Here is a 23,808-nt window from a genome sequence, read left to right as displayed (position 1 = left end):
TTTACCGAACTCCTAAAACTGGTAGCTAAAGTCTGATAGGAAGAAAATTTGAGGGATAAAGGAGTTCAGGAGAGTTGGCAGTTGCTCAAGGAGATACTATTAAAGGCACCACTGCAAACAATCCTGATGCAAAGAAAAGACAGGAAGAATAGTAAGAGGCCAATATGGCTTCATCACGAGCTCTTTAATGACCTGAAAATCAAAAAGGAATGCTATATAAAAATGGAAACATGGAGGAATTGCTAAGGAGGAGTACAAAAAATTAAGAGAAGCACATAGGCCCAAAATCTGACAGGCTAAGTCATGAAGTGACTTAACACCTTTCAAGGGACATAAAATGCAATAAGAAGTTCTTTAAATACATTAAGATCAATAGAAAGATGAAGAAAAGTATAGGTCTTCAATTTAGCAGGGAAGGAGAGCTAATAACTGACATGAAGAAGGCTGAGGTGTTTAATGCCTATTTTGCTTCATTCTTCACTAAAAAGGTTAATGGTGGCCAGATAACACTATTAATATTAACATGGGGAAAGGAGTGCAACCTAAAAGAGAGAAAGATCAGGTTAAAATATTTAGATAAGTTAGATGTATCTGACTCAACAGGGCCTGATGAAATTCATCATAGGGAACATAAGCAACTAGCTGAAACAATCTTGGAATTGTTACTAGTTATCTTCAAGAATTATTGGAAAATGGGTAAGGTTCCAGAGAACTGAAGAAGGGAAAACATAGTACCTATCTTTAAAGAGGGGAACAAAGAGTACCCAGGGAATTATAGACCAGCACTTTGGCGGACAAGATTAGAAGTCAAAACAACCTTGACAAATTGGACAATTGGTGTGGATTCGACAAGATGAAATTCAATAAAGATAAGTACAAAGTACTTCACTTGGGAAGAAAAAATAAAATGCACAACCACAAAATGGGGAATAACTTGATAGTACTGCCGAAAAGGGCCTGGTGGTTACAGTGGATCACAAGTTACATCTGAATCAACAATGTGATGAATTTGTGAAAAAGGCTAATAACGTCATCTTAACAGAAGTGTTGTATATAAGATATGGGAGGTAACTGTCCTGCTGTACTTGACACTGGTGAAGCCTCAGCAGGAGTACTGTGTTCAGTTCTGGTCACCACATCTTAGGAAACGTGAACAAATTGGAAAAAGACCAGAGGAGAGCAGAGAAATGATAAAACAGTGGTGGGCAACCTGCGGCCCATCAGGGTACTGGCTGCCGCTTCCCAAAGCTCCCATTGACCGGCAACGGTGAACCGCGGCCACTGGGAGCTGCAGGGGGCCATGCCTGCAGACAGTCAACATCAGTAAAATGTCTTGCGGCCCACAATCAGATTACCCTTCAGGTCGCCCACCACTGCGATAAAAGGTTTAGAAAACTTGACCTATAAGAAGTGGCGGATTATCAAATGAACCCAGAGCCTTGGCAGAAGCGGCAGGGTGCCAGACGAAGCCCCAGCACCCCAACCGGGGCCTCGGAAGAAATGTCAGGTGGGTGGGATAGGGAAGCCTCAGCGCCCCAACCATAATCCTCTGGGCGGGCGGGAAGGGCGGCAGATGGCAAAAAGCCCCAGTGCTTGGACCATGGCTGTGGTCCCAGGACTGGAGGAGCTCCCTGCTGTGGCCCTGGGGACGTGGAGGGGGGACAGAGTTTCTCTTGTCTTGGGGTAGCAGGATGCAGGGCAAAAAGGAGCAAATGTGTTGCAGGGCTGGAGCGGGAGCGAGGAAGAATTTGGCTGGACCATGGGTTGAACAGGGCTGGGGCCACGGGAGAAGGGGCAGAATGGGATGGGGCCACGGGTGGGGTTTCAGGTAAAAGGGGTGAGAAGGGCCGTCCCCCACTTGCTCGGGCTCAGGGCCTCAGGAAACCTTAATCTGCCTCTGCCTCTGAGGAAAGGTTTAAAGTATTGGGTGTGATGCTGTATGGAATACGTTGGACACTTTATGATATTGTTGATACTAATATTATATCATTGCAAGGAATCTGACCAGATATGCCATGTGTACCTGCGAAAATGTTATAATTTGCCAAGTATGATAATGTTGTTTATATGTTTGTACCACCTTTGTATTATGAGTTATAGATATGTATGGTATATCTGTATTTCCAAACTTGTGCTGTGTTTCTGGGTGACAGCCCTAGACAGATTGGCATCAGCATTGCCTAGCCTATTTGATGGCCCATCAAGTGTCATCATGTGTACAATGAACTCATTGAAAGGAACTAGGGGATACACCTTATGAGTCAGCAAGGCATGTGGTATGCTTATAGACAGAACTCAAAGACTTTTCTATGCCATGTGCTGTGAAACTTGTCTTTGGGACACAGGTCGTACAAGCCACATAGCAAAACAACATAAAAGGCAGCTACATTATCTCCATTTTGTCTTCATTCCTGCTTCTTACCTCTGGAAGGTAAGCTTTCAAATGAAGCTCTGAACAAAGGACTGAATGATCAGCAAACTCACCAATACTGCTAAGAACCTGATAAATAGACTTTGACAGTTTCTGTGTGTGACTGCTTCTTGTTATTTCTTTTTTTCTTTATAATAAACCTTTAGTTTTAGACACTAAAGGATTGGCTGGCAGTGTGGTATTTTGGGTAAGACCAACCTAATATTGACCTGGCAATGTGGCTGGCCCTTTGGGTTTCAGAAGCTGTATAATGAGCAGAGGTTTTTAAACAACTTCTCACTTTACTGGACCTAGGTGCTGATTGAGAGCCAGCGAACTGGAATGCAATAAGGGAGCTGTGCGATTTCTTTTTTTGACTTCTTAATAACCAGTGTGGGAGATCAGAAGTACAGTTTGTGACTGGTTGGTGAGTCAAACTTCAGGTTACCCACCAGATTTTGGGAGAATCTGCTCTCCTTTTGCAGCCTGCCCTGGCCTTGGCATTTTCAGTGAGGGCTACCCCAGGCACCCCGGATCACATTGGGCATATTTAGTTTTGAGAAAAGATGACTGGGGAGGATTTAATAATAATCTTTAATATGTTAAGGGCTGTTATAAAGAGGACTGTGATCAATTGGTCTCCCTGTCCATTGAATAAGGGTAGTTAAGCTCTGGACTAGGCTTCCAAAGGAGGTTGTAGAATCCCCCATCACTGGAGGTTTTTAAAAACAGGTTGGACAGACATCTGTCAGGGCTGGTCTAGGTTTCCTTGGTCCTGCCTCAGCTCTGGGGGATGGATTTGATGACCTCCCAGGGTCCCTTCCACCTCCACATTTTTATGATTCTGTGTGACAGTATGAATAAATATGATATTAAATAGATATGGACAAGCAGTGTCTGGGAAATCTTAACCAATGAACAGTTGTAGAATTCAAATCTTCCCAGCAGGGGTGAAACTTTTGAACCTCATAATACTGAGATATAGTAGCGGGTAAGTGTGATTGGAGCAAGATGTCAGTTGTAGTGCTAGTATGTGGGAAGGATAAGATTGGGAAGGATTAGACTGGTGAGAGGCAGGGAGGGAAGACAGTAGAAAGTTATAGTAATGTATTTGAGAACTTGGAGTTTTGCAGAGAATGGGTAGGTTTTAGCAATGCAGTTACTATAGCAAGTACAGGAACAATACAGCCATGTTACAACTTACCAGATGCTGAAAGGATTGATGGCTAGCTTTCAGAGTTGAGTAGGGGAAAACATGAATGGAAAACCACCACACCTAAAACTTATATTTCTGTTTTATTGCTCTTCAGCATAATGGTTTTGAACTGCATGTTTTTACTTGCTACGGAATCTATTTTAAAATGTCTTACCATCACAAATACAGTTACCCATCAAATAAGTTGTTAGAAAATGAGCATTATCTATTTCAAGAAACTGGTTGGCCTATCACAGAAAATATTTTTTAATGAATATATGAGATTTCTATGGTAAGGATTGTTTTATATGCTTAAACTTGTGTGATAGCTATCACTGGCTCTGAACCATACCTTTCCCGTCCACATTACTGCATTTCTCCATTCTCCTTCATGATGGTTAGTTGTGACAATGTTTGCATGTTTATTTATTTTAACTTTTAATTTTATTGATCTTTTTTCACTTGCCAGTTTTCTCTCCCTCTAGCTGACAGCCTGTCCTCCTTCTTCCCACCCCTAAGTTTAAAAGCATTTCCTCTCTCAGGTATGGGGAACTACTGTATTATTTCAGACCTCACTATGTGAGAACAGCTGATGAATTTTCAAGGGAACCTCACTTTATAATTTTTTGGTTTACATTTTCTATTTTGCTTTTAAAGTGAATTTTATTAGTTGTAAAGGATTCCAGACTGTTGCCATTAGAAAGTGAAGCACATCATTTAATCAATAAAGAGGAATGATAGAAATGCAGCATGTTCAGATTGCATATGCACATTCACCGTGTGCCTCAAACACAACATGGTGGGAACAACTCTAGAAGTCATACAGCAGTTCATTCTCCTTGTTCATTTGTTCCTTGGCATCTCTACCAACAATGCCAACAACGGTGTCCGCTGTGTTGCACTTTTTCCATATGGACAACATGTCCACTTGAAAACTGAACTGAGAGCAACATGTCCACTTGAAAACTGAACTCATCTCATTCTACATAAGCCCCCAAAACAATTATCAGATAGTTCATCACCAACTTAGGACTGGCTCTGTATAGTGACCTAGTTGTGAAAGACTCCATCATATCCTATTACCAGTCCCATGAGCTAGCTAGTTTACAGTAGAGAGGGATTTTTGGTATAAAGGATGCTATAATTTTTTTTTCTTTTTTTATATAACACTGTTACGGAAAACTTGCATTTTCTAGGGAATATAATTCTCAAATTATTTTTATTGTCACTTTTTTCTTTCCTCTTTTGAATACTCATTTGACCTAAATTCAGTTAGAGTAAACACGCCAGGGATCCACAACCTGGAGCAGACCAGGGTGCACATTCTAGTTTCCTGAACTGCAAGTCAGATTCAAGTCTGTCTATTCTTGAGTATCTGAGGCTGTCACACAATGTTACAAAAAAGGCTTCCAATAATAAACTACCTGTCCAAACACACTGTATTTCAGGAATAAGTATGGCTTGTTCCTAGTTTAGTTGCAATATAAGGCTCATCTAAAAATCAAATAGATGGGGCTTGATCCTGCAAACACTTATGCACATGGGTAACTTTTCTTCCAAGCATAATTATGTGTAGGATTGTCATAACAATTGTAAAAAAAAAGATACTGCAGCTAAAATCCTTTTGCTTATCCTGTATGAAAGTTCTCTAAACAGATAAATGGAAAATTTATCTATAACAAGGGTTACTGTTCCCTGAAGACCAGTTGAAACTGTAAATATATTATTTACAATAATGGGTTGTGAAAAAGCAGAAACTATTACCAAACATTATAGAAGCTACATTTTCATCAGTACTTCATCTTTATAATTGTCTTGTTCCAAACAGTGAGATGCCCAAGTTAATGCCTCAGATACTTTTACTCTACTTATTCAAAATTATGCTTGTTCATAAAAGCAGTAGTTAAGAATCCTAACAAGATTAATTAAACCCTCAATAATAAACACAGTGCACACAGAAATGTAATTGATAAAATTTCCATTTAGTATGCAGTTCTTTTCCACTGTTTTACAAACATGCACTATTATATCATTTTGAACAGTGGGTGATGTTCTTTTAGGATAGAAGTGTTGTTTCAGTATCAATTACACACTACCTTTCAGAATTCCAGATTCCTCTTAAATGCTAAACATTTGCACAGCAACTATCTACTTTAGTCTATACTGTAATTTAATAAAGTTCATGTTGTTCCCACAGCAGGAGAATTATCATTTATTCATGTTTGAACTATCAATTTATAATAGATTAGCAAATTTCTCTCAATGTGAAATGCAGTTATGTTTACAACCCCTTCCCCTCTTTTTTAACATTCTGGAATGAAAAATGGTTTTAATTAAATATACCTTGATAGGGAGCACTAAATCCAGGGTATCGGTGGTTGCTGTCCGTTACAAAATGCAGTCTGAGCCAGTTTTTGTTGCTGATAATTGGAGGGGGTATATTCATTCCAGATAACCTGAATTATAAAAGAGAAATGAAATAAAAATAATTAATGGAGGGGAGACAAAAAAAAACATCAGTGCTGAAGACGTGGAGCTCCTTTGTTTTTGAAGTTTGATAAAAATCCTTAATTTTAAAGAGGAAAAAAAAAGCTTTCTTATAAACATGCTCATATTCAGATACTATATGTGTAACTCATTGAGACAATGAATATGCCTTTTTATTCCATGAATAAATATGACATGTAACTCATGAATGCTAAACCTATGACAAGTGTCTGGGTTTCCCTAACAACTGGAATCAAGAGGCACGTTCTGTATACTATCTGCACGAGGGGTATACTGTCTATCCAAGGTACTGTGTACCTTGTACTATAGTATCTGAACACCTCAAATCTTTAAGGTATTAATCCACATAACTCCCACAGTAAGAAAGTGTCCTATTATCCCCATTTTACAGATGGGGAACAGAAGCACCCAGGGCTGGATTTTTAAAAGTATGTAGGTGCCTACTGAGATACAGATATACTGCAAGTGAGATTTTCAAAAGCACTTAGGTGTCATTTGGGAGTTAGGCACCTAAATACTTTTGAAAATACCACCATGTGCCTGCCTGCATCTTTAGCCGCCTAAACACTTTTAAAAATACAGTGCAGAGAGACTAAGTGACATGCCCAACATCACACAGAAAGTTCATGGAACAGCAGAGAATTAGGCTAGTGCCCTAACTACTGGACCATGCTTTCTTCTTGACATTCTACATTATGTTTTGATTCATGCTCACAAGTCCCATTAATTACAATGAAAGTTATACATGAACTCCAGGTTGTTCATGTCGTGTTTATTCCTAAATGCACAGGTATTCCTCTGTTGGCCAGTATTTTGTTCCAGCCGAAGTTACCATCTTATATTCAGATACTCACATTCGTCTTCCAATTCGAATACCTCTCTACTACTTGTATTGAAACTATTCAGGCTTTGTGTTTGGCAAAGTGAATATGATTCAATTTTAAATAGTCATGAAGTCTTAACTAATAAATAGCTGCATGTGATACTTTGGAAGAAATGTATTTTGTAAGTTAAATATAACAACTAGAACAGGAATTTCTATTCTATGGGACATTTTGACTTTTTTTCTCCAATTCTAAATTTTAACAAAAAGCTGAAATTTTGAAGTTTGCCACAAAATGAAAATTCTGAAAATTTGTACTCAAGGGGATCAAAATATTTCATTTTGACTTTATCAGTTTGATTCATTTCATTTCATCTTCAATTTTATATTAAATCATTAAACATAATGTATTACATACAGGTAATAAATATATAATATAAAATAATATTGTTGTATAATATCAAATTCATAATTAATCAGAACTATAAAGTGAAAGTGAAATATTTCAACACTGTCAGAACAAATTTTTTTAAAATGTTCACATTTAAAATTGTGTTGATCCAGGTTCTTGTCCTCACAAGAGTATCCCTGAAGAGCTCCATTGGTTTGCCTTAGGGACAATCTTTATCATATTATAAAAGCAAAATAATCTCTGGTATATAATTACTGTGTTACTACACAGAGAACTGTAACAGAATTATTTCTTCCATAGCTGGCAAAAAAAGTATTATCTACTGATCCAAAGACAAAAAGTGTGTTAAGTTTTTACAATATTAACATTTTTTTGCAACACCCTATACCACTAAACTCATGTAAGCTATGCAGATCAAGGTAACATGTCTGATAAAATACATTTAAATTGCCAATTTAATGCTTTGGAAACATCATTTTGTCATCTTTTTTCTCTTTTTAACAATCTAGGCTGAGATCCGGGCATAACACAGCATGCACACTGCATTTATAACTTTGCTTGATAATCCTCTTTTTACACGGGTCAAGTGTCCCACTGATTTTTTATTAGATCGTTCAGCATTGTTTGATACGGTTGATCATAATGGGCTGTACACTAATCTGTGGAAGCTAACATATAGTTGGATCTGCTTGACAACAGATCCAGTCATTCCTTCAAAGGAAGACCCAGAGGACTGTGATTGACCATTATTCAGCGTCCTTGGAGTTTTCACATGTGCTGTTGTCCAAGAAGTCAATCTTCTTTTTTATGGAATGTGTCTGAGCATCTATTACAGTTAAATGTTGTGGATGTGAAATAGAAGCCTACTCTCCTTTTTCAATCCACCCACACCAAAGAAAGCCTGAGGGAACAGACAGGCTTTGTAGCATGAGCTGAAGCTCAACATTTTTCTCCCCCTAAACCCAATAGTAAAGATCATTGGAAGCTGCTCTGGAGGTGCTCAGGATAAATTGCTTGTGTCCCAGCCAATCTCATTTGTAAAGACAAAGCAGGAAGATGAGACAGAGTCAGTCTTTAAAATGAAGAGGTCCCATGCTGGAAGGTCATAATGAGTGGGGTCCTGCAGGGTTCAGTTCTGGGTCTGGTTCTGTTCAATATCTTCACCAGTGATTTAGATGATGGCATACAGAGTACGTTTATAAAGTTTGTGGATGATGCCAAGATGGGAGGGGTTGCAAGTTCTTTGTAGGATAGGACTAAATTCAAAATGATCTGGACAAACTGGAGAAATGGTCTGAAATAAATAGGATGAAATTCAATAAGGACCTATGCAAAGTACTTCATTTAGCAAGAACAATCACTCACACACATACAAAATGGGAAATGACTGCCTAGGAAGGAGAACTGCTGAAAGAGACCTGGGGGTCATAGTGGACCACAAGCTAAATATGAGTCAACAGTGTAATGCTGTTGCAAAAAAAGCGAACATCCTTCTGGGATGTATTAGCAGGAGTGTTGTAAGCAAGACATGAAAAGTAATTCTTCCAATCTTTTCTGTGCTGATTAGGCCTCAACTGGGTATCATATCCAGTTCTGGGCGTCACATTTTAGGAAGGATGTGGACAAACTGGAGAGAGTCCAAAGAAGAGGGACAAAACTTATTAGATGTCTAGAAACCATCACCTTTGAGGGAAGATTAAAAAAAATGGGTTTGTTTAGTCTGGAAAAGAGAAGACTGAGAGGGGACATGATAACAGTTTTGAAGTATGTAAAAGGCTATTACACGGAGGAGGAAGATTTTTTTTCTTAACCTCTGAGGATAGGACGAGAAGCAATGGGCTTAAATTGCAGCAAGGGAGGTTTAGGTTGGACATTAGGAAAAACTTCCTAACTGTCAGGGTGGTTAAAAACTGGAATAAATTGCCTAGGGAGGTTGTGGAATCTTTATCACTGGAGATTTTTAAGAACAGGTGAAACAAACACCTGACAGGAACTGTATAGAAAATATTTAGTCCTGACACAAGTGCATGGAACTGGATAGATGACCTCTTGAGGTGCCTTCCAGTTCTATGATTCTATGATTTCTATGATTTCATAAAGGAGTTTAAAATTCCAGCACTTTGAGTAGCACCTAGAAATGTATTGGAAGTCATAGAAAAAGCTACAAATATATTTAGTCCTGTGTATCTCCAAGACTAAAGCAATCACCTCCCAAAGCACTCAATCCTCTGTACAGCAACATCTGAATATAATATAAAACCTATCCTCCACTCGAATACAAAGAGAAGGGAGAAAATTGGGTGGCATACATGGGTACAAGAAAAAGTAATATGGTGCCATATTTGCCCATTGTAACAAGTACTTTGGAAATAAAAATACTAATATAAGTGGAGAGAGAGAAAGAATCGGAACTGATTAAAACTTTTTAAAGAGAAGATTTAAAAATTATAGAACACATAAACTGTTGAATACAAATTATAAATAGCCTGGCCTTGAATGTTCATGTTAATCAAAAATGATAGTATATTGGAAATGAACAAAAAAAAATTGTATGAGCCAATAATTGCCCATGGTAAAAAATAGACAAGTGTTAGTGGTTAAGAATATAACACAGAAAAAATGCTAGTAGTTAAATCAGTTCAAAGAATACACAATCACTCCACAGTTAGTGGTCTGGATCATATTATCTTCATATTGACAGCATCCAGTATTGTGTTCAATATATATGTCCCTTGACCAATGTATGGCATCAGAAACCATCAACCGCCACACTAGCTTGACATAGCATCTGGGCAACCTACACTTCCAGAACACGGTCTTGTTCTTGGGGTCCCAAGTGCCCAGTGCTTCGACAAACATCTCCTGAACAGTAGTGGAGTATTCCCTTTTCCTCATGGTGTCAGTCAAGGGGGCATATTTCTTCAGTTTCCATTCTTGTGCCGCAGCGAAGGCAGCGATCTGGTTCAGTTTGGAGTCCAGAATAGATGAGTTAACTATAACTGTTCCCACTGATGCCAGAATTGTTTTACTGAATCCATTCTGCATGGTGTTGTGGCAAAATAGTGTCTCTCAGATGACATTAAACTGTCGGGGAGAGGTACACACAATGGAGGGATAGGGTCCAGAGTGACCTAGACAAATTGGAGGAGTGGACCAAAAGAAATCTGATGAGGTTCAATAAGGACAGGTGCAGAGTCCTGCACTTAGGATGGAAGAATCCCATGCACTGCTACAGGCTGGGGACTGACTGGCTAAGCGGCAGTTCTGCAGAAAAGGACCTGGGGATTACAGTGGATGAGAAGCTGTATATGAGCCAACAATGTGCCCTTGTTGCCAAGAAGACTAATGGCATATTGGGCTGCATTAGTAGGAGTGTTGCCAGTAGAACAAGGTAAGTGATTCTTCCCCTCTATTCAGCACTGGTGAGGCCACAACTGGAGTATTGCATCCAGTTTTGGGCCCCCCACTACAGAAAGGATGTAGACAAATTAGAGAGAGTCCAGCAAAGGGCAATGAAAATGATTAGGGGGCTGGGGCACATGGCTTATGAGGAGAGGCTGAGGGAACTGCGCTTATTTAGTCTGCAGAAGAGAAGAGTGAGGGGGGGACTTGATAGTAGCCTGAAGGGGGGGTTCCAAAGAGGGTGGAACTATGCTGTTCTCAGTGGTGGCAGATGACAGAACATGAAGCAATGGTCTCAAGTTACAGTGCGGGAGGTCTAGGTTGGATAATAGGCAAAACTATTTCACAGGGAGGTGGTGAATCACTGGAATGGGTTACCTCTGGAAGTGATGGAATCTCTGCCCTGAGAGGCTTGTAAGGCCCAGCTTGACAAAGCCCTGGCTGGGATGATTTAGTTGGTGTTGGTCCTGCTTTGAGCAGGGGGTTGGACTAGATGACGTCTTGAGGTCTCTTCCAACACTAACCTTCTATGATTCTATGAAAAGTTGCCATGTAGTGGAATGGTGCTCACAGCAGCACATGACATGGGGCAAGGTCTCATTTTCATATCCACATGTCCAGCATTGCTTGTCCCAGTTGCCGTGTCAGACTGATCTGCTGAGATGCAGTTGAGGTGTGCCCTGTGGATGAAACAAGAGTCCATAAAGAAAGTGGCTGCTGGCATCCCATTTCAAGGTAACTTCAAAGACCTTGCCTGGTTTCCTCTTCAGGTCTCTGATATACTTTGCTCAGACAGCTTTCTTCAGGAGAGCCTCAAGTTTCGTCCTTGTTTGTGGGATGATAATGGCCCATCCATGTAATCCTTGAGGGACCAGGACTCCCAGTTGCTGTTGCTCCTCACACCAAGGCCACTGGAAGCCAATGCATCTCTTAAGGTGCCAAGGGATGTTCCAGGCATGGTTTCACAGTGAGGCGAAGACTCCCCCTTCTTGCCTGAACTCTCCCTCCAACAAGCAGCTCAAGTAGGAGCAATGTCATGGCTAGTTGGGATCCTGGCAATTCTTTTCCTAATGACCCCTGATTGCAAAGCTCCTTACCACTAAATCCAGGCAGGTCAGAAGGTAGAAAGTGTGAGTGATAGAGGTCACCCCTGAGGGGGATGCCAGCATCACCTTGCCCGTGGGAAATGTGCATCACCTTGTTACTGGCTGTCTGCAGAAGATACATCCACTCTTTGACCAATCGGGTAATAGTTCTTAGGTGACTGCCATATGAAATAAAGATGATCAGGAAGGTGTTAAGGGCACTGATGTTTTCTTACAGTACCAACAGTGATGAGTCTAGCCAAACTGCATCTTGCACACTACTCACAATGGTATCCTCTGGGGTCTGACTCACACAAAAACCTAAACACATACCAAGATGCTGGTATGTCTCTCCATCATCGAGGTGAGTCACAGGCCCTCCTTGGATTGAGAAGACTGCTGGAAAAGCCTACTGTCATTTCTGGTTGTCAACATGAAGGGATGCACACTTTGCCACATTATACAGAGTCCCATCCAGCCATCGGTAGTGGCATTAAGCATATGTTGGAGCAATCGTGGGTCATAGATGATGAGCACCAAGCCATCGGCATATGCCAAAATGTTCTTTTTCTTATCACGGAGGTTGAATCTGTCTAAACCCTGTGTGACTATCCCAATAAGCATCTCCATCACCAGAATAAAGATGATGGGGTTTAGGGGGAAGCCTTGCTTCACACCAGAGTGGATAGTCACTGCTGGGGTCTCACCTTCCACCGAACAGATGATAGTGTCACAGTTATCATAGAGCTCTTGGACCAGCTGAAGGAACTTATTCGGCAAGCTGAACTCTCCAAGGTGAAAAAGACATGTTGGTGAGGCATAATGCTGAAGGTATTTGGCAGCTTGAGCCATGCCATTGTACACTGGTGCCTCTTTGTTCTTACAGTATGGAGGACAGTTTGAAGAATGAAGATGTGCTTGTAGCAGCCTTTATTAGACATAAAACCTTTCTGCTGTGAGCTGACAGCCCCTTCCCTCAATGCCCATTGTGTGATCCTGGCCACAATACATGCGGCATAGAGTTTATAGATGGCAGAAACCAAGCAGATGGGCCTCCAGTTGCAAGGATTGCTAGGTTCCCCTTTCTTGTAAATCGGTATGGTCATGACTGTCTTCCATGTGCCGAACTGTTTGTACTTGTTGAAAATGGTCACAAGCACAGGCGCCAGTTTCTAATTTTCCCTGGGGATGCTCAATCCCAAGTTCCACCTCCACTCCACCCTTTCCCGTAAGCCCCCACCCCACCCACCTCTTCCTGCCCCCAACCCTGTCTTCACCCCACCCCTTCCCCCAAGGCCCCACACTGCTCTGCCTCTTCCCACCTCCACTCCACACACCCCCATCTCTTTCCACCCCCTCCCTGAGCGTGCCCTGTCCCCCCTAAGGAGGGGCTGGGAGGGATGGGGAGGAATTGACCAGTGGGCAGGAATGCAGAGGAGTGTGGGACCTTGGCTGCCGGTGCGTGCTAAGCACCTGCTAATTTTTCTCATTGGGTGCTCCAGCCCTGGAGCACCTATGGAGTCGGCACCTATGGTCACAAGCACAAAACATCCCAGTGTGATGTTGCACCCCATAATGCTTTATGGGAATATGCTTATGAATGTATATATGACATGCTTTTTTTGCCTCTGTTTTCACTAACAAGGTCAGCTCTCAGACTGCTGCGCTGGGCATCACAAAATGCGGAAGAGATGGCCAGCCCTCTGTGGAGATAGAGGCGGTTAGGGACTATTTAGAAAAGCTGGACATGCACAAGTCCATGGGGCCGGACGAGTTGCATCCGAGAGTGCTGAAGGAATTGGCAGCTGTGATTGCAGAGCCACTGGCCATTATCTTTGAAAACTCGTGGTGAACCGGGGAAGTCCCGGATGACTGGAAAAAGGCTAATGTAGTGCCAATCTTTAAAAAAGGGAAGAAGGAAGATCCTGGGAACTACAGGCCAGTCAGCCTCACCTCAGTCCCTGGAAAAATCATGGAGCAGGTCCTCAAAGAATCAATCCTGAAGCACTTGCATGAGAGGAAAGTGATCAGGAACAGCCAGCATGGATTCACCAAGGGAAGGTCATGCCTGACTAATCTAATCACCTTTTATGATGAGATTACTGGTTCTGTGGATGAAGGGAAAGCAGTGGATGTATTGTTTCTTGACTTTAGCAAAGCTTTTGACACGGTCTCCCATAGTATTCTTGTCAGCAAGTTAAGGAAGTATGGGCTGGATGAATGCACTATAAGGTGGGTAGAAAGCTGGCTAGATTGTCGGGCTCAACGGGTAGTGATCAATGGCTCCATGTCTAGTTGGCAGCCGGTATCAAGTGGAGTGCCCCAAGGGTCGGTCCTGGGGCTGGTTTTATTCAATATCTTCATAAATGATCTGGAGGATGGTGTGGATTGCACTCTCAGCAAATTTGCGGATGATACTAAACTGGGAGGAGTGGTAGATACGCTGGAGGGGAGGGATAGGATACAGAAGGACCTAGACCAATTGGAAGATTGGGCCAAAAGGAATCTGATGAGGTTCAATAAGGATAAGTGCAGGGTCCTGCACTTAGGACGGAAGAACCCAATGCACAGCTACAGACTAGGGACCGAATGGCTAGGCAGCAGTTCTGCGGAAAAGAACCTAGGGGTGACAGTGGGCGAGAAGCTGGATATGAGTCAGCAGTGTGCCGTTGTTGCCAAGAAGGCCAATGGCATTTTGGGATGTATAAGTAGGGGCATAGCGAGCAGATCGAGGGACGTGATCGTTCCCCTCTATTCGACATTGGTGAGGCCTCATCTGGAGTACTGTGTCCAGTTTTGGGCCCCACACTTCAAGAAGGATGTGGATAAATTGGAGAGAGTCCAGCGAAGGGCAACAAAAATGATTAGGGGACTGGAACACATGAGTTATGAGGAGAGGCTGAGGGAGCTGGGATTGTTTAGCCTGCAGAAGAGAAGAATGAGGGGGGATTTGATAGCTGCTTTCAACTACCTGAAAGGGGGTTCCAAAGAGGATGGCTCTAGACTGTTCTCAATGGTAGCAGATGACAGAACGAGGAGTAATGGTCTCAAGTTGCAGTGGGGGAGGTTTAGATTGGATATTAGGAAAAACTTTTTCACTAAGAGGGTGGTGAAACACTGGAATGCGTTACCTAGGGAGGTGGTAGAATCTCCTTCCTTAGAGGTTTTTAAGGTCAGGCTTGACAAAGCCCTGGCTGGGATGATTTAACTGGGAATTGGTCCTGCTTTGAGCAGGGGGTTGGACTAGATGACCTTCTGGGGTCCCTTCCAACCCTGATATTCTATGATTCTATGATTCTATAACTGGAATATGTTTTATGCTACATATGCCATGTAACAGATCTCTGTAAAGGATATGATTTACTGAATATATTCATCCTATTTGTATGCATGTATCATTTTTGTATTCAAACTTATGAATATTAGCTATTTACCTGTTTAATTTTAAGTAGCCTCAGTGAAGCAGTTGGTCAGCTTCCTGAGAAAAGACTATTCTCAGTAAGTGCCCAATCAAGAAACACTTAAGCCAACAATGAACTTGGAGATACCAATCCACATCTGAGCTTTCCCAGGAATGTGGCCTGGCTGGTAAGGGACTCAGTCATGCATGGACATGTGAATTGTCCATGTGACTCCAAAACTCCATCTTGTAGAATCTTGTAGCTGGGATTCTACATAGGGGGAGGGAGGGGTGTCCACCCACAAGAAGAAGCCTACTTAAGCCCCTGAAAACCCTTCCATTTGGTTTTCAGCTGGCTCAGGAGATAGCCTCTCCACCCCAAAGGATACCTGAAAGAAACTGGGACAAGGACAGTAACTACAGGGGGTGTGAGTGATTGCTGGACCCAGACTAGAAGGAGGCTAGTCTGTAAAATAGTCTTATTGGAACATCTCTGAGGGTGAAATGTTATTTGTATTCCGTTTCTTACTGTATTAGGCATAGGCTTGCATGTTTTATTTTATTTTGCTTGGTAATTCACTTTGTTCTATCTGTTATTACTTGGAACCACTTAAATCCTACATTTTGTATTTAATACAATTACTTTTTTACTTATTAATTAACCCAGAGTATGTATTACTACCTGGGGGAGGGCAGGCAAACAGCTGTGCACATCTCTCTATCAGTGTTATAGAGGGCAAACAATTTATGAGTTTACCCTGTATATGCTTTATACAGGGTAAAATGGATTTATTTGGGGTTTGGACCCCATTGGGAACTGGGCATCTGGGTGTTGGAGACAGGAACACTTAAGCTGTTTTCAGTTAAGCCTGCAGTTTGTGGGATGTGGTTCAGACCTTGGCCTGTGTTTGTAGCCAGCAAGCATGTCTGGCACAACCAGGCAGGGTTCTGGAGTCCCAAGCTGACAGGGAAAGCAAGGGCAGAAGTAGTCTTGGCACATCAGGTGGCAGTCCCAAGGGGTTTTCTGTGATCCAACCCATCACATCCAGATCCAATTTTTCAACAAGTCATAGTGGATGCCATCTGTGTTTGGGGATGTGTTCTTTGTTTTCACTAGCCTTGGTTTTCACTAAAGTTCCTCAGGAGTAAAATCGCCATCAATCCCCGCAGAGAAGCTCACCTCCAGTAAATATTTTAAATAGCTAGGATGCCATATACAAATCTGATTGTCCCAACTGAAGTCAGTCTTGCAGAGTACTGGTAGTGTTTTGCCAAAGATGGTACAATATGGAGATGGTCCTTCAAGAATCTCCCTCATGGTCTTAGGGCAGTTGGAACTGATTTTATTAAAGCTTATGTTAAAATTACCTGCAACACAGATTAATGAAAAAGTTTCTATTCATCTGAGTATAATGGTTAAATTATCCCAAACTAATAAGTTTGCTTTAAAAAACATAAATTGCATATAGTACATAAACTGCAATATCCTAAATTAGAGTTTATAAATTTAACAATACAGTTTAAATATCAGTATCCAAATACTCAGATATATCACTCATGGATACTTATACTAGGAGTAGTTTGTGGAAAATAAATATAGCCAGGAGTGTAAATTGTCCCTCAGTAATTAATAATTTAGGGTAAATTGTCCCTCAATAAATATGATCCATTAGAGAATATTTCAGTGCTTTGTTAATAACTAATTCCTGTCTTTGCTTCTCATTGGCACTCTAGCTCATTTCTCTTCATATTGCTGACATCCATTGATATGTTCTAAATAAATGTCCCTTGACCACCTGATGGTGTCCAACAGCATGAACTGCCACATCAGCTGGCAAAGCGCTGACTGATTCTGCATTCTCGTAACACTTGCTCGTTACTGGGATCCCATGCACCCAAGGCACTGAAGATCAGCACATGTATTTGAACTTTGTAACCCCTAGCTACCAAAACATTGACCGGGGGGTGCCATGGAAGGCCAGGGTACTCTTTTCAAGAGGAACTGTGATGTCCACCGTGAAGGTCTTCTTCTGTTCCTCGTTAGTAATGATGATGGCCTTGATTAAGCGGTCTTAGATGGTGGTGTGGTGCAGCTGCCACACTCTGGAATGGAGCCTGCAGCTACACAAGATGTGGGGTTGGCATAGCTGCATTTTCTGCATTGCTTGCCTGATTCCCATCGTAGATGGCTCTGTTTAGTGGGACACAACTGAGCCAAGCCCTGTGGATGGTTCTCCAGGTGGCAAATCGGGTGAAGCTGCCACTGGGAAGGAAGTGGTTACTGATGTCCCACTTGCATGTCACCTCAAAGACCTTGACCTGTTCCATCTTACAACTGGATTTAAAAAAATTATTAAACAGGAAAACTATTAAACCATAAAACTATTAAACTAAACTGGATCTTCGCCAAAAGGCTAGGAATTTATTATTTTTGATGCAGGCTTTTAAACCATTATTTTATAAAACTTTCCCCAAACAAACTATCCAACAATGGAAAATATTCCTTTAATGTTTAGGATAGTTTCCTCATCTGTTTGAAGCTCCTTCTTTTGTGACCTCTCTCTCCCCATCGGACACAGTGCGAAAATGCTGCAACAAGATGCTGGGCTAGATGGACTTTTGGTCTGATCCAGTATGGCTATTCTTATGTTCTTATAAGATACTGTCCCACATGTAGAAAGCGACTCTGAAATGCTACCAACCCCAGTAGATTGTTTTTTCCTTTTTTATATAAATATCATTATTAGAATATGTACATGTTAGAGCTGGTCAAAAATTTTCAGTGGATGTTTTCATTCAGGAAATGATGATTCAAATGAATCAAAATATACTGAGGGAATGTATTGATTCTGTGAGATTTTTTTCTGTCAACTAGGTAGGCTGGTTGGCTGGCAGCTTGGCCTGTTGGCTGCCCAGCTGCCCAGACCCCTGGCTAGCAAGTGGGCTGCGTGGCTGGCTGGCTGGCTGTCCAGTTGCCTGGCTTCTCAGCTACCTGGCTGTCCAACTGCTCAGTTTGCTGTCTGCCTGACTTGCCTGTTGGCCAGCTCCCAAGGTACCCAGCTGCCTGGCTAGCACTGAAATGGATTGTTCTATTTTGTTGGAAATTCTACAGTGCTGATATTTCATGCCACTGCAGAATGAAACGAAAAACTGACAATCCAGAATTTCTAATGAAAAGGAAATACTGTTTCCCAGCCAGGTAGATATTATGTGTTGAAAATTGTAAGGAGCTTTATGGCATGAATATGTACACTGACCTGTACTGGATACAGTCAGAACTGCTCACCACTCTGTCATAGGGCATCTGGAAGCCTCTTTCTAAGCTTATCTGTGTTTTTGGAGCCAGATGAGCTGAAACCTACCCCCCCACTGTCACCATAAAGTTGATCATGATGGACACCCTGGTAACCATCATTAAGTGACCTAGGTGGTTACAAATTTGTTACAATATTCTTTTCACTCTGGTCAATAGAGATTAAATGAGTTTAAGAACAATTAATTATCTGTATAATACTGCAATTAATGATGCAGGAGGTGCCAAAGAACCAAATATTGCTTTTCTTTAAATCCCCAGCATTGCTCAATCCATATTATGGACTGGCCATATTCAAATTAAATAGAAATAATGTCATTTCAAATTCTGCAGAAACAAAATGTCACCAGAATTCACAGGCCGTACAGCAATTTTGTAATTGTAATTTGCTACTGCTGAAATATAAAACCTTACACTCACGGCACTTTACAAAAATTCTGATATAACTTTAATGATGTATAAGCAAAACCACTGTAATAGTCATATCTGAGAATGAATCAAAGTGCTTGTTTGGGCACTTGAATCAAAGATTAACATAGGCTACTAGAATTTCTAATGCCCAACTTGATTAGTAGTGAAATGTATTAGAAATTATCTCCATATGTTATTTAAAAGATTAATAAGCCAAAAAACATGAAAATTGCATTCCAAATGTATAATTGTAAGAATAAAAGAAAACACTAAACTCAAGCCCCTTAGATGATGGCACCTTATAGTTTCATGTTTAAAGAGCTAATATCTATTTAAGGCTGTCAATCAAGTCTATTATTCAATAACACTTTTATCCCTGACAGTTGTGGATTATAGATAAAATCACTCTAATTAAGCACATGCTGATGTCAGCAGAGTTCTAAGTAAATTCATCCTTCCAAACATCTGATCTCTGCAGTTTATGATTTCTATGGGATTATTCCCTCTAAGTAGTTTTGCAAATTGACAGGATTTGCAATGGCTACTGGCAGAAAATGATTGCTTATTCTGTTCACATAGCTAACCCTTTTCTCATGTCAATTTATCTTCTCAGCAAATTATAAAGCTCTTCACCATTATCATAATGCATTGGCAGTCCATCCTAGTTCTGTGCCAAGCACTCCTTCAAGCATAGTCATAGCTTGTACCATAGAACATTTTCCTAAATGTAAGTACAAGTATCTTCCCCGAAACTAACTCATTTCACCACTTCGTATACAGCACTACATGTACTAGATATTTTGTATTTAATTAAAATTTATTTTTAAAACCAACAATATTGATTGAAATAATGTCCTTACATTGTGCTAGTTCACTTGCTCCCAAATTCATCACTGCCACATATTTCTAGGGAGACATTGTAATCTGTGGGTGTTCATGCCTAAATAACTCTGGGCCTTAATCTCTCTATGCTTCAGTTCCCCCTCTGTAAAATTTGAGTACTGATACTTTTTTCTCCCACTTTTGATTTAAGATTGTCTTTTTTTAAAAGCAGTGAGCATTGGCCTAACTTTACCTCCACTAAAGACAATGGATATTTTACCATTGATTTTGAAGGGAGGAGATTGAGGCCAATGCTGAACACCTTAAAAAATTCCCATCCTTGGATTGCATACTCTCTCGGCTAGAACAAAGTGCTAAGTCATTTGCAGTCAGTTATTAAAAAATGGCAAGTTGCATGCCTTCCATTTCACCAAAAAAGCCTACCAAAATATGATATAATCCTTAACTTCAAAGTGTGCAAAATACACTGTTCAGTTAGATGGTATTCTTGGGGTATTTAGCTGCTGTGTTTTTAAAAAGACATGGTTAAGGTGCTGCATTATGTTAATTTAGAAGCTACCTTTGATCAGTAAAAATCCTGTACAATTGCAGTGTTTGCCACAGAATCCAAAAAGAATAGGGAATAACCTGAATAGAACTGACCTTTGCTTTAAAACTACAGTGGAAGGAATTAAATGTAGTTAAATCTGTGCATTGAAAAACAAATATACATGTGATTTAGGGCAGATACTAGGTATACATGGTCGGTTTCAGAGTAACAGCCGTGTTAGTCTGTATTCGCAAAAAGAAAAGGAGGACTTGTGGCACCTTAGAGACTAATGCTCTAATAAATTGGTTAGTCTCTAAGGTGCCACAAGTCCTCCTTTTCTTTTTAGGTATACATGGTATTTCTTGTTCTTGTGGGCACATATTAGCCAAACTATTTAGATCCTGTGGTTTCATCTATACTATTGTTTTGTTTTGTTTTGTTTCTCAAATGATGTTCATCTATTATGCTTGCCTTTGTTATGTCTCATAAAGAAATGGCACAGAAGCTTGTTCTGGAATAGTCATATAAAACAAGGCATATAATGGACAATGTGGGCATAAAAAAGGATAAAACTCTATCCATATCTCCCAAAACCTCAGTGAATAACACAACCAGATTAGCAAACACATATGTTTGACAATTCAAAGTACAGAATATGTTCACTACCCTGTGTGTGTGGCATAAATGTAAAAAGTGTAGAGTTGACAGCATATATGTACATAATTCCTTCTTTCAGAAATTCAAGAATTTTAATTATTTCATTGCCTTTCTGCTGAGTGGTAGTAGGTTTGGGGGCAGCCTTTCATGTCACTCTTCTGTTTGGAGCAGAAATCAATGGCATAGATTTAGGTATTTTCTTAGTGAAATGTATTTATTTATAAAATGTACATGACTGCTGAATTCTGAAGCAAGGCTGGCAATAAATGGCATGCGAGCAGTACAATTTACATAGACCCAGGACGCTGTGGTCAGGCTGAATGCAATATTGTCTTCATGTCCTGTTTACAGACTTTTACCTCCTTTCATTATGTCCCTCTATTGGCCACCCCACATAGTGGCACTAAACATTTACTACACCACACACGCAACCCCCTCGGGCAGAAACTTTGGGCTAAATGCTTCTGCCCTGTCTCAAGAAACAGCTCTTTTGCTTCTGTAGCCTTTCAGGGATTCACACAGAATCACAGCCAAAACTGACTGCTTAACAAACAGCAGCTTTGCAAAAACTCTTGGCCCATGCCTTAAGACTGCATGGTCTGCTGACAGTGCATTTAGGCATGAACCTAATTCTTATGGATCTTCTTCACAACAACAAAAGGAACCTCATTACGGTATCACTGCATGACTAGGAGAGGCAGTAAAACTTTGTCTTCTTAATGAGTGTCTGTCTTTGGGTGTGGAGATTGGATCAATGGCCCAGCATGACAACTCATTACAATAGCACATTGTAAGACAAGCTAGCTGGAATAGTGCTTATTGAAGGACAACTTGGGGTGTCCACTGATTTTATGATAGAAAAGAAAGTAACATTTTGCTGTCCAAGGTGTGAGTCAATTTGTGTCACATTATTTCAGAGCAAGGACACTGTGTCATACGATGCCAGAGAGACAGCAAAACACTATCATTCTTGCAAAATTCATTACTGTCTGAACTTTACGGTCAACATGTGAATTCAATATACGGTATCAAATAAAATGTCTTTCTGGCAGATGTTTTCAGTTACCTTCAGATGGCTCAGGTGCATGGATAGTTCTCTATAAAATACCACCTTTTTTAAAGTAATTATTTTTAAGCATCTGATTTTTTTAGGATTATAAATGTAGTTAATGTTTAACATACAATGTTCATGAATGTACAGTTTGTATATTTGTGTTATAGCTACTCAGAGAGCAGATTAGGGAGACAGAGAATAAAGAAAGCTGCATGCACTGTGTAAGTTTAAAACCTGGTCAAGTATGCAGTGCACAGAAACACTGTTCAAAACATATTTGTATTCTATGCCGCACAGTCATTTACCTACTGAAATAAATTATGTATGGTTGGTGAGCTGATTTATAAGCTTGCCCATGTAGTTCAGGAGCAATGGATCAGAAACAAAAAGACTGACACCTTTTAAATAAGAAAATGACATTAAAGAATAAACGTCCTCTTCTAATAACTTGAAAATCATGCTCACTAAAGCTAGAATAACTTCATCTCAGGCACAGTAAAGGAGGCTTCCGTCATAATTCTTTAATTTGCAGAAGCTGTATTATTATTCAGCATGTGTTCTCCCAAGCTTCACAGGGCTCAGACAGCATTATCATGTCACCAACATGTGACTAATGGAGATCAATCTCAGGATGAGTTGATCTCTGTAGAAGAGATTTTATTTAAATAAGATCTGCAATTAATAGTTCAGATTAAATCCAAACTATGAGATCTGTAAATTTATCTATTTAAACACACTCTGAAGAGCAAAATACTTCAGGTACTTTATTGTTTGTGGTTTCATTCCTAGCCATCTCTGTAATCTTCGGTTGACCATAGTCCGCTTTTAGTATCTAAACTATCCAATCCACTAAGAAGTTGCATTAGATGAAGATAAATTCAGAGAGCTTTTATGTGATTACAGTCAAGGGGTGAAATCACTTTCTAGATATTTACTGGTTACCTTTCTTTTTGTTTGGATACATCCTAAGAAGAAATATTTCACAGTGTATAAAAATCCTGAATATATTTTTAAAAATCTTTAAACAGAATTTAAATCATGATTTTAAAAAAGTTTAAGTATGTAATTATGTGATGCCAGCTCTTATTTTTCTTCCGATTTTATAGTGTTAAATTGTGGAGCTGGTTACAAATTTTTGACAAAACTTTTTTACATCAAAAGATGTCTTGTTGAAACTGAAATGTTTTGCAGAAATGTGTCAGTTTCGCTGAAATGTTCTTCAGGAAGGTGTCTCAGGTCCAGTTTGGAGAGAGAGAGCGAGGCAGACAGACACACACAGACACAGACAAAAGCCTAGGGATTAGGGGATGTAGGAGACCTAAATTCATGTTGCTGCTCTAAACAAGGCAGTCCAGGAATTTAAACCTGGATGCTCTACATTCCAGGCAAGTCTCTCTCTCTCTCTGGTAAAAGAATATATAATTATTTCTACAAAGTAAACAGCTTCAACAGGAGACTGTACAAGAACAAGACTGCCTCTATAACCAAGTGGTTAGGGCATTCAGGTTCAAGTTTCTCCACCAGAGTGGGCGAATGTCCATCCCTGGACTACTAGCTAGCTGGGTGCTCTTCCTCATTTTTTCATGAAAAATTTCCAAAAGACTCATTTCTGTTCTGCATTGGAACAAAACCAAATTTTGAAATCTCAACATTTTTTGCAAAATAGAATTGTTGTTTTCCGGCCTGCACTATTAAACTGCTAAAATGTAAGTTTTCTATCTCTTGCTTTACTTTGTTTCCTAATTCATAATAGAATTACAGATTTT

General features: G+C 40.3%; 1 protein-coding gene across 2 annotated transcripts in view; it reads right to left on the bottom strand.

The window, feature by feature from the left end:
- The window catches only part of CSMD3 (CUB and Sushi multiple domains 3), a 1,215,628-nt gene that overhangs the window by 797,171 nt on the left and 394,649 nt on the right, over positions 1-23,808 (bottom strand). For both annotated transcript variants that reach the window (XM_073330296.2, XM_073330291.2), the window contains exon 6: positions 5,949-6,061. In XM_073330296.2, coding sequence (XP_073186397.1) covers positions 5,949-6,061 — 113 coding nt within the window. The remainder of the gene's footprint in view (positions 1-5,948; positions 6,062-23,808) is intronic.

Source organism: Lepidochelys kempii, chromosome 2 (assembly GCF_965140285.1).
Source record: "Lepidochelys kempii isolate rLepKem1 chromosome 2, rLepKem1.hap1, whole genome shotgun sequence".
NCBI lineage: Eukaryota > Metazoa > Chordata > Testudines > Cheloniidae > Lepidochelys > Lepidochelys kempii.
This window is presented reverse-complemented; position numbering and strand designations above follow the sequence as displayed.